This window comes from Cimex lectularius, unplaced genomic scaffold, assembly GCF_000648675.2.
Source record: "Cimex lectularius strain Harlan isolate CLEC.00 unplaced genomic scaffold, Clec_2.1 scaffold224, whole genome shotgun sequence".
Lineage (NCBI taxonomy): Eukaryota > Metazoa > Arthropoda > Insecta > Hemiptera > Cimicidae > Cimex > Cimex lectularius.
In genome coordinates this window covers 672628-684718 of record NW_019392750.1, presented here as the reverse complement: position 1 = coordinate 684718, position 12091 = coordinate 672628, and the positions used below count along the sequence as shown (strand labels likewise).

At 38.2% G+C, this 12091-nt stretch overlaps 1 protein-coding gene across 5 annotated transcripts in view; it reads right to left on the bottom strand.

Moving 5' to 3' along the window:
• LOC106668900 (ankyrin repeat and sterile alpha motif domain-containing protein 1B-like) overlaps positions 1 to 12091 on the bottom strand; it is a 136159-nt gene that overhangs the window by 89470 nt on the left and 34598 nt on the right. For 4 of the 5 annotated variants that reach the window (XM_014398057.2, XM_024227242.1, XM_024227241.1 and 1 more), the window contains exons 4-7: positions 7366 to 7640; positions 7083 to 7309; positions 6830 to 7007; positions 2945 to 3188 (exon numbers count right to left, since the gene is read on the bottom strand). In XM_014398057.2, coding sequence (XP_014253543.1) covers positions 2945 to 3188; positions 6830 to 7007; positions 7083 to 7309; positions 7366 to 7640 — 924 coding nt within the window. The remainder of the gene's footprint in view (positions 1 to 2944; positions 3189 to 6829; positions 7008 to 7082; positions 7310 to 7365; positions 7641 to 12091) is intronic. The other variant, XM_014398058.2, reaches the window with a different exon arrangement.

The following is a 12091-nucleotide window of genomic DNA, read 5'->3' as shown; positions in this document are numbered from 1 at the left end:
TGAAGTGCGTTTGTGTAATATCAATAGATTTGTGAGACGTGAAAAAGGCTGGGACATCCACATACAACGCGTATTTAACAATACCTGGGGCGAATATGTCGTTGATTGCTATGGTAATAAGTTAGGACTGAGCGCACATCCCTAACGGATGACGTTAACTAAACGATATAGGCTGGAAAAATGATTTCCAATCCTAGCACGAAATGTTCTGTCATTCATCTTTAACGAAATGAAGCATATGTCCTTCAATACCCCATAATTTTAGTTTATTTAAGATTCCTCTTCTCCAAGTAGTCTCGTATGCTGCTTTTTCCAAGTCTAAAAACAACGAAGGCCACTACAATTATTTCCTTTTTTTTAAAGGCTTCCAAAATTTCAGTCTATAAAGTTGTAATATACTCTATGCAGGAACGCCCTTTCCTTGACACAGACTGTTGTGGTGCAAGGAGATTGTGCAATTCTAGATAACACATAAGACGTCTGTTTATCATTCTCTCGAGCAATTTACAAATACAACTTGTTAATGAAATAGGCCGGTAGATGTGGGGCAAAGTTTTACTTTACCAGGTTTTAGAATCGTGATTATCTTGGTTTCCCCCATCTTTTTCGCGAAATATTCTATTATAAAGTTTTAATAAGCGTGGTTTAAAGGACGGAGTTCGGGTTTTAAGTATGTCAAGTCCACGGGAGGATCCTTTCACTCGTTCAAGAGTGTTATCCACCAGCAAATCGTACATGGTAAAAGTCAAATTTAATGTAATTTCATCAATTGGAGGGTGAGGAATAAAAAATTGAAAATACGTTACAGTTGGGACTTTTTGGTTATCGTACGTCTTGTCAATTCTGTAGACATCAGTTACAAATTGATTTAATAGTTCAGCTTCTATTTCTGATTCGGAAACTTTACTCAATTCTGGGGCACAAATAACTCCTTTACAATTTAATGACTTGTGCCCCTCGAGGATTACCGAGGTGGTACTTTTTAAAAAGATAGTTCCTACTCACAGTAAGTTGTTTTCAACGATCCGGATTTCGAGCTTTTAGCTCATCATCAACCTGATCTCGCTGAAAACAACTTACTGTGAGTAGGAACTATAGGATCGTTGAAAATAACTTAATGTGAGTAGGAACTATCTTTTTAAAAGTATTGAACACCGCACTCAATCCACCATTCATCATTTCTACCGAGGTGGTATGCAAAATTGTATGCGCAAGTAGGCGCTTTGTTTTTTATTGGTGCTCTCAATCAAAATTGTTCCGTTTCCAAGTTTTTTCATAGATTTCTGCGTTCCCGCAACCGATATTATTGACCACTTAACTATGAAAGGGGAGATTTTGGCTAAATTTTGCTTTGGGTCAGTGGGACTCATTACAAGAAATAATGGCATTGAATTAATTGTGGGCTGTGTTACTTGAGAAGATTCCGAAACTAAATTTTCTATATACAGGAAATAAAAGAAAGAAGAAAAAAGAAAAATAACTTGAAAAACTGATAAATACCTATTTGTACGATTATAAACACGAGAGCTGTTGTTTACTATTAACTAAGATTAGATCTACAGAATGTTACAAAAACCAAAAGACGCTTCCGGTAAAGTCGGTAGTGGTTCATAGAACATTTTATGGATTTTGATTTGATCACATCTTCTCACTCGAAATCCTACTGTATTTTTTATAGTGATTCCTTTTTATGGGCTGTAAAGGGTAAATAAAACATCGCAATTTTTCCCCTCATTGAAAACTGTTGTTTATCCTACTTTACTGGAAAAATCTGTTGGTTTTTGTCATTTTCATTGCTTAATCTCAAACAAACGCATACACTGATTTGGTCTAGTAGTAAGTATCGTTTAGTTTTTGTAACTTTCATTTTTCTTAACCTCATTTAATACCTTACTGTACATTATTTTATATATCCTACGTAAATCGATGATATTATATTCTTTAAATTTTTTAAAAATAGGTGTAGCCGCCCAAAAAAGCTATTTTTTGTTTGCTATCAAAAATCATATTTATTTATTTATAAATATATTTTAAAAAATTTATCGGGCCTTAGGGCCAAAAAATCCCAAAATATTTATTTTTTATTTGGTATCAAAAATCATATTTAAGGGTTTTAAAGGGTGCTTAAGACGAATCCGATTTTTTTTTTTTTTTGTAGAAAAATGTTATTTCGGTCTGGAAGAATCTTTTGGTTTTGTAAAATTGTCATGGTTTAATCTCATTTAATACCTTCTTGCATATATCTTATTTGATTTGTTTACTATGAATATTCATATTTAAGGAATATATCTTGTTATTTAATACGATCCTGATATTATTTTTAAGCCCAGTTGAAAATATATGGACTGATAATTATAATTTTCCTGAAAGACATGCACTTTTTTTCTTAACTCTTGTTGGCAAGAACGCTCAGACCAGTATAATATTTTTTACGAAGTATGGCCACAAAACGTTTGTTATAAATTATAAATAGTGATCCATACCCTCAAACTTTGTCAATCGAAATACCTTAAAAAACACTCGTTTATTGATTATTTATGATAGCGAGAAATATAAATGATGTGTTATCACCTAGTGTTAAAATTTAAAACTTGATTCAGAAATGATTTCACATCAGAGAGAATTATTAATATTGTTAAAAGCCACAGTTCATGGCCTAAGAATCTGTAACACCTTTGTCGTTCCAAAAGATAATCTCAAAAGTAAAAAACAAAACTAAACCTAAACAAGTACGTAGCACATATACTCCATTTTCGATTTTTGTGTGTGAACTATTGTAAGGATGAAAAAAAGAAGGATTTCGTGCCTCGAGGATAATTTCATATAATAAAAATCAACTTACTCCATTTAATACTCTACTCATCAATGGGTTTAGTTAAACCGCTCGGCATATCAAAGGGTTATCCTTGAAGAGGATTCATTTCACAATTATGATAGAACTTACAGAAACCTTATTGTTGGATCCTGGGCTGGGCGTCATGGGTATGTAGAGGTCCGTGGAGCGTCTGGAAGAGGGGCCGCCTATGCTAGACGTCGATGATATCGAAATTTGGTCCGGGTCCCTTCCGTGACTGCAGCAGGAGTCCTCCGACATGAAGCTGCCCTCCAGCATCGATTTAGACAACCCGCAGGAGTTACTCCATTGGTAGTGCCTGCTGTCCACGCTTCTGCAAGCCCCTTCGGATTCTCTGTTGAAAAAATAGCTGGTCAAACGCATGTTTTAATCACCAAGTGGCATACTAAGACAAATAATTTGCAGAACCTAATACCCGCAACAACTATGTGAGATTTTCTACATGTGGTCTGCCAATCCTAGCTGGGCTGGTCTGTCAGATGCTGGGTTTTATTTTTTTATTTTTTTTCTGGCAAGACACACCCAAAACTGAAGATAGCGAACAGAGCAAAACAGCGGGGATATGAAGACTAAAATGATCGGTAATGACCAAATTCAGGTTCATCAACCAGCAGACTACACAAAAAATGTCACAAATAGAAAAGTTCATTTTTAAATAAATTTTGGCTTAAACACTGGGAGGTACAAAAGCAACACGTGTTCGGTCGAAAAGATACTTGTTTATTAACTTCTCAAAAGCAGTCTCGGAAGGTTCACTTTTTTAAGGCAGTGTTGCCAAAATGGTCGCCACACTACCATAACTCACTTTGGAATTGACGACCTAAGTCTGTTGTCAATTTATATATGTTGGAATACCAAACCTTGCCGTCCAACCCGAAATGAAAGCTTTGCTTACCGATTCCGCCGTTTGGTCGCAAATCGGAAATGCCTCCAGCCAGCGAGTAAAACGGTCGATGGCGGTCAAAAGGTACTTGAAACCTTGACAAATAGGCAGCGGCCCCACGATGTCGAGATGTACGTGTCTAAACCGACTCTCGGGGACAGCAAAATCGGACAAAGGTGCTTTGGTATGTCGGTGAATTTTACTTCGCTGGCAGGAAACGCACGACTTGGCCCAATTTGCGACGTCTTTTCTGATTTCCGGCCAGAAATATCGCTCGGTAATTAGTTTAACGGAACCGCGAGTTCCCGTATGGGATAAACCATGTAGCCTGTCAAAAATCGATCGACGAAACTCTTTCGGAATATATGGCCTTATCCGGCCCGTGGAAACTTCACAATAAATAGTTTTGCGCTTATCTGGGTAGGTGGCGAAGCGCAGGTTAGGCCATAGAAGCAGCTCCTGCAATTCCTCGCCGTCTTGCTGTACTGCCAGCATGTCGTAATCCAGAAAAGAAGGAAAATTGATCGTCTCCACCCTTGAAAGGGCGTCAGCTACAACATTACTTTTTCCTTTTAAACGTTGCAGGTCCGTAGAAAATTCCGCTATAAAAGTTAATTGTCGTGTTTGTCTCGGTGAAGCTTTCTCTAGCTTCTGGTTGAAAGCATACACTAACGGCTTATGATCAGTATAAAAGGCGAAGATGTTTCTATGACAAAAACCGAAGGTGCTCGAGTTTGCTGTACACCGAGAGGTGTCTGAAGTAGCGTTGATCCGTCGATTAGACAAGAACGCCGCAAATCAGGCAGTAGGTTAAAATGTCTAAGTAGGCCTGCACCTATTATTGGTTGAATTACGGTAGTAAGTAAAAATGGCCACTGAAAACAACGACGCAGACCCAAATTTAGGTTAATTAGCTTAGTGCCGAAGGTGTATAAAGGTGAACCGTCTGCGGTAACTAAAGAGAATTTTGAAGGTCCACGACATTTATCTTCGCTTGATACTGGCCATACTGATACGTCTGCGCCGGTGTCGATTAAGTATTTAATATTGGAAGTTTTATCAGTGACGAATAGGTGGTTATTTATACCTCGACTGCAATCCGCCACTTGTAGCCGAGGATTTATTTTTCCGGTGCGGTAACGTAAGAGCGGGGGGGTCGACATTTAGAAGCCCTGCGACCGAAAGTTGCATGGTACCAGCAAAATTCCACGTTGTTTTTGTTGAAAGGTGAGGAACTTCGGCTTCGTGGTAAAATCTGGTTATTACTGCGATTATTATTGCGACGATTTTGAGTTCTAAGCTCACTAATCTCTAAGCTCATATTTTCAATTTTTCGCGCCAGTTCAAGTAAACGCTCATCCGTTAGGGAACATTGACTAGGTTTAGGTGAAACGTCTGATTGCAATGGGCATAATCCTGGTCTTTGCACTTCCATCATCTTATTTGCCATCGAAATTAATTTTCCGGTTGTGACTTCGTCGCCGAGTACCGATAAAGTTGAGTGTACATTGCTGGCCAATCGTTGTAGCCAAAGAAATCGCAACAATTCCTCCCCAACTTTCGCTCCACCTAAATCGCGCATTTTTCTGAATAATTGTGAAGGCTTCTGATCTCCTAGTTCCAGCTNTCTCTTTCTCTTTCTTTCTTTCTCTCTCTCTCTCTCTCTCTCTCTCTCTCTCTCTCTCAAGTAAATGAAATCTTGGCAAAACATTAACTCTAATCCGCTTAGTAACTTTGCTTATCTATAAGTCAAGGTGACTAAGGTAGAAGAAAATCGCTACTCTTTGGAAAAGGCTGTGGAAAAGTTGGAAAAAGAAAAACCTACGGATCTACTACCAGTATTGAAGAAATTAATCGTTGAGGATATAGCGAAACCTTGATAGCGATAGTATATAGCGAAACAAATCAACTGAATAAATTAATCGGTGTAATGTGATAGATCTATGGCCATGATGTTGAATAAGGACGTACACGTCTTTCGCATGCATGTTTATATGTATATATTTTCCTTTTTGCATGTTTTTGATGGTTGGCAAAGTGTAAAAGGGACGTTGTGTTGCATACAAATCTGTTCCCAAGAGGGTGGCCCCGAATTAAACCAGTGAAGCTGTTACTCTAACGAGCGTGATGACGAAGCAGGAGTTTTAGAGAATAAAAACTTCGTCTACTTTGACAAATCTAGTACAGTATCTGAGTAATTAATTACTCAGTTATAACCTAATGATGAACAAAAAAACCAACGAAGAAAGTGATTATTTGGACGAGGTTTCTATCACGTTACATTTAGCCGTGAAATAAATGCCATTCGACGGAGTCCAAGATGGCCGAGTGGTTAGGATGTCCGACTCGTTTTGCCACGCTAGGCGGTTCTGGGTTCGAATCCCGGCGAAGCCTATAGCTTTTTCATAGATAAATTGTATGAAACAAAAATAGTTTGACCCCTCTTCCCGTCACCTAAGGGTACTAGTTGACGTTAAGCCCTTCCTGTAGGGCAGGGAATTATTTTATTTTTCCTTTTTTTATACCTCTGCACAGTTACCTACCTAAGGCTGTAGCAATATTAACAACTTACATCTGAGTATAGTTGTTTAAATTTGAAACAAAAATAATATAAACTACTGTGCACTTGTATTTTACCTACAAGATTTCCAATTTCCCCGTTGTTTTAACCATTTTTTGTTGATTTAACGAATCCTCTGAAATAAAAGTTCATTCTAAACTAGTGAATCTTACGAAAAATAGCACATTGAACAATTTGCCTTCAACTTGGTGACATTCCATCGCAAATCCCCATATGCAGAAACGTAATGGATATTTTAAATTAATTTCATTAATTAGTTAAAAATTAGGAAAATGATATCTGAGTGAGGTGGTATATGGGGTCTAATTAAATTAAACTCACTAAATGTTAAACTTATGTTGATGCTCTTCTGGAACGTAATGAAGCTTTTGGCGGCGACGAAATTAAGCTTTTACCGAGCCCCGAACGATAATAAAACTGTTTGAGGGCATTAATATTTGTTTTTATTAGAACGGTTTCAAATTGGTTTTTAGAAAGTAAAAGATGTTTCTTTTTTTGATGAACAACTTACTGCGATATGGCGGAAGCCTGAGATATTCTCCTATGATCCGAGTGCCAATGAGTTGGGGAGGAAGAAGGAGAATTGTGCCGCATAGGAAGACGTACGTTCTCGTAAGGGCTGCCTAACGAGGGAACGGGGATCGGTGGAAGAGAATCATCCCCGTCGCTGCAGTTATCTTGTCTGTGTCCTAATGTGAAAAATAGAATATTCAACCTCATACTGAAGTAAAAAAAATTCAAAAGGGAAAGTAGATGGAACTTACGTTTTATTAAAGTAGTTATATCTTGTACCACGTGTGGTGGGAATTGCTGGAGTAGGTCGTAGACAGTGTTGCTCCTTGCGTCCCTTAGCGATAGATCAGCGCCGTGGTCAAGTAAAGTCCTAACTACCTCGAGTTTGCCGCAGAGTGCAGCTTCATGCAGCGCTGTCCCTGATGCCGTCCTCACGTTCACCGCCAATCCGGAGTTGAGCAGTACCTCCACAACACCCCTGAAAGATTGTTTTTAAAACCTTGCTCAAAACCTCACGAAAAATTCGACACTTACTTGTGCCCGTTTCTGCTGGCTAGGTGGAGGGGAGTATGCGGTATGGAAAGGAGACCACCGGTGTTCCTGACGTTGTAAGCGGCGACGAGTTCCGGATGAGTCCTAACCAGGGTCTCCACCGTTTCCAGCCTTCCATACTGGGCGGCGAGGTCGAGGGCGCTCTCATGCCTAATGTTTCTAATCGTAGGATCACAGCCATGTTCTAATAGTAAACTAACAACCCCAGTATTTCCATATTGAGCAGAACAATGTAAAGCTGTCTCTTTGTCTTTATTCTGAAAATAACAAAACAACCAGTTATTAGAAGAAGGAAATTAGAAAAAATAGAAGAAAAATAGAAATTTGTATCATAATATGAGGATCCACATAGACATTTTTTAATGACAAGCAGAAAAACTGGCCAGAGGATCCTTATAAAGGACACTTGCATCTGAGGAACACCGACACAACATGAGTATAAACAATAATTTGTAGGTTATGTAATGAAGAGAAAGAAACTGCTACATTGCAGTTGCAGAATTGCAATCAATGACTACGTCTTAAGAGAAGGATCAGATCAACTTAACTGAACTAAAAAACTAGGTAAAGTACAATAAGCCAGAAGGATGGAGTGCTTTGAGGATTATAAAAGCCACGCATCCGTACTTAATATGATCATCACCACTGTCATTGCCCACTAGTCATGTAAAACTACAGCTTCACAAATAAAAGTACAGCAAATTGTAATTTAAAAGACACAAACGCTCGGTAAAATTTCCATTATCGGGGTAATGACCAAGATAGGTGGAGTCAGTGGATAATCGAAACCCCCAGATAATACTAGATAAAGGTTAATTGACGTAAAAAATATCATTACTGCTAACCTAAAATTCCGTAGTTTTCTGTTAATCGTTAAGTCTTGTGTGGGGATTTCACGTCAGTCAAGGGATAATACTAACTATCTGACTTGAGTAGAATTCGGTAGGCCCTTGTTGATGTACAGAGGAGAGCAAGTCTGTGTTTTCAGTTTATGTTAAATACTCGTTCAGTTTTGTCATTCACTTTTGACAACAGTTTTTGATAAACTCAAGGTATTATTGTATATTAGAGGTTACTTGGATAGGATTCGGATTAAAAGACAGTCGTCCGCATAGGTGGTGGGCTGTGTAAGAAAGTCAGCAGTATAAATAGAATTCAGTATGAGACCAAAAATGCCCCATTGTGGGACGCCGGCCTGATATCTCCGTATTCGTTGCAGCAGCGAACAGGTAAATAGGATTCCACGATTCATAACGGGGTGGTAAGGAAGTGTTTAACTACATAAAGGATGCCTGTGTTCCAGAACCTATTTCTTTGTTCTCTAGAGCAGAAGAAATGTTGTCACTAACTCGGAAATCTGCTGGATCATGGAATGATGGGGACGGAAACCGAATTGGTGAGAAGGAATGATTTTATGTGGATGTTGGATGGATATTACGTTTTAAATGGATTCGATATCATACGAAGGATAGGTAGAAGAATATTACGTTAGGATGTTTGTGAGCTTTAGGAATGAAATGAAGTTGACGAAACTGAAGTTTGGTCGTTTCTGTCCAATTTGGTCTCTCTATTTTCGCTTCCGTAAATTGCTTTTCGGTTCCGACCCATGATAGCAAGTATAGGTAGACCAGTAGTAGAGTCGTAGAAGTACAGTCGTATAGACACACCCATAAGAACTTGACCACGCAAAAATATAATAAATTCTAGAAAAACAGGTTGGAAGGCACAAATAAGCTTGACGATTTTGGGATAAAGCCAAAACGAATCTGTTCGACGGCAAAACGGCGTAACAAACAAGGGATCAATGATAAATTATAGAGCTAACGAGGTAACTTTTTAGTTTTAAGTTACTGCGTGAAAAATCTATTTGGAAATTTTGTTTTTGTTCAGAATTACGATCATACTTCCTTCTAGTTAGGATAATCTTGCTATATTGCTAAAAGTCCAGGCGCGTTTTGACATTTTACTTAAGAACTAAACACATTTTTGTGACATATATTGTTCAAGTACAATGGTTCAATTTATATAATGTTTCTCGTCCTATGACAAGCATAGGCAATTTCTGAAGAAGGGCTTTAAATTTCATCGACATCGATTTAAATTAAATCTCAGTTTCAAATGGATCCGAGCAGGCATCACCAGGACGTCATTATCATCTCACTGGAGCCGGGATGAAGAATCGCACGTTGATGAGAATGCAGTTAAGATAAACAGAACTAATTTGTGATCGGTGAAACGTGACGGTGTGATTGGCAGGAGGGACGATAACTTGAGTGATGATGTGATATGGAGGGTTGTGTTTTTGACGGACTCCCCGTTATTCCGCATGGGTAGTGTCCCGATCGAGTGCTCCCCTTCACCTTTTCGAATTACTCGGAGCGTTAAATGAATGCAGATTAAAAAACAGCTAAGAACTGAACTAGAACTTTTACAAAACGTACTATCGCGTATGATAGTATCTTTACTGGGTTAAACCTATAACGCAAGAAAACAAAGCTAGAATTGTAGTGTGTTGTTTATAGGGTTTTTAATATATGTTTTATTTTTATGGCTTAAATCAACAGTGCAACCACTGAAACCATAGACACGCTTTCTTTGCCTCTTACCTTTAATACTTGATCTATTTGTTGAACCATACTGGGTGTCTCACTGGGCCCGTCTACACTCGCCGGTTTTGAGTATATTATATAGTTACATTACATTTTTTCTCACAGGGTTCCTCTTTGCTTGTGTTCTTAGCGCTTTACGAAGCGTTTGTTACGTTTCCGGGATAATGCAGTCACCTATGATATGTTCCGATGTTCCTGGTTGTTTCATGGCAGACTCGGCCGGTTTTCCCATTTTTAAAGGTAGTAATTAACTGGGCAATGGTCAGTGTAGAAGTTTTTTTTTGTTTTCCTGGTTGAGGAGCTAAGAAATTTCTTTTGTTCCTTTGCACCTGATGTATTTCAGCCAGTGTTTGTCCGCTTTTAGCATTCTTTAGGGCGTGCCAGTCGATTTGCGGTTCTTGTCCAAATGGTGTCTGATCCTGCTTTTGCTGGTTTGCCAGCCCGTTTGTTGCCTCAATCCTCCAGTGTCCTAGCATTGACATTAGACACTGAGCTCCTTTTTCCCACAAGAGATATCTTAAAGCCTTCCCAGACAAGCTTTAAGTCGAACGTAGAAGCGTCTAAAGCCTTCAGTGCTTCTTGGCTGTTTGAGAATATATCTGTGGTCTGTCAAATATTAATTTATTTTTATCCTTTTTCCTTATGGGTTTCGTAAGTCACCCTCCGCATATATGTATGCAACGATGGCAATTCTAGAGTCATTTCTTGTGCTGAAGTTGAGCATGTATATTGACACGCTTCAATTCGGGCCGACATACATGTATCCTAAGGTCTAACAGCCTTATAGGATATGGGATGTATCAATTATGAATAAGAGTATAGGGGCATGTCAGAAATTAACAAAAGAAATGTAATGGTATGATTTAATTAATGCGTATTTAAGAATAAAAATACGCGTAAACAAAAAACAGCTGTTAAATTCATGGCTTCCATGTTGATACATACGTCCTAACGGATAGCAATGTGACTACATTTTCGACCTAACATCTAACATTGGCCCTGGCCGAGAGATCGAGCAATGTTAACTAGCCGATTCATACAAGTCTATGTCATCATTTTTCTCGACTTAACAGGACTTAACAGTGTTAACAGGGTCGTGAATACCCCTATTATCCCGTTTATAGTCGATGAGCAGAAGTACCCTGTATGTCCATGAAGCACCAGGGTGTTTAGGACTGTTCCCGTTGATGTCAAATGCATACTTTTTTGTTGGTAATTTAGTCTCAATAAAGAACCGTCCCATACATTTAATTTTTGTGCTTATTTTTTAACTTAATTTCTATTTTTATAGATAGATTATATGCTACTGATTCCTCATTCAGCTTATCTGCAGCCTCTCTGTCATAATTATGTGTCTATCTTTCCAATAATTTATATGACTCATAGCACCAATTCATAGTTAATCTATTCTGCTAACTCCTAAAACAACAATACCGCGATTATTGTTATTTATAATGTATATCCAATTGTGTGCCTAACAAGCATTGTCCAACGCCTTTGTAGTTTCTACTTTCTCATTTTTAGTATGTAATCTAACTACGTACATTGGACTGTGCAAGCATCATCCGCTGTTTACAAGTAGCTGTGCATATGGTAATATATTGTTGATTTAAATAACTTTTTAATGAAATTCCATTGACCTTTTTTAATAATGCAATCTCCTGGCCTATCAATGGAATTATTGCATTATCCGAATTCCAGGTTTACGGAGTGGGCCAATATATGTATATATTTCCAAGTGATTGTTACAACGTTCAATCGCATTATAAAATGTTAACTGGTATAGAAACGTTAAACAACATCGTTGAATTTATAATATAACAAGTCGATACATTTTTCAGCAGTTTTCTTAATCATCCTGCTGACCATTACCACGGTGTACAAGAGTAACCGAAAAGGTGGCGAAATGAAGAAACGTGGAGTGAGAATAGGAGGCGAAGGAACTCGCTAATCGACCAAAAACTTGTAACTGATTTTATTTTTCTCGTTCCCTTTTTAAGACGAACTGAAACTTTTTAAAACAAACGAACGGTACAAGAACACTGAAGCCTGTTGAAAACAAAAACTATCAAAGACCCCGTCGCATTGGCATGCCGAGT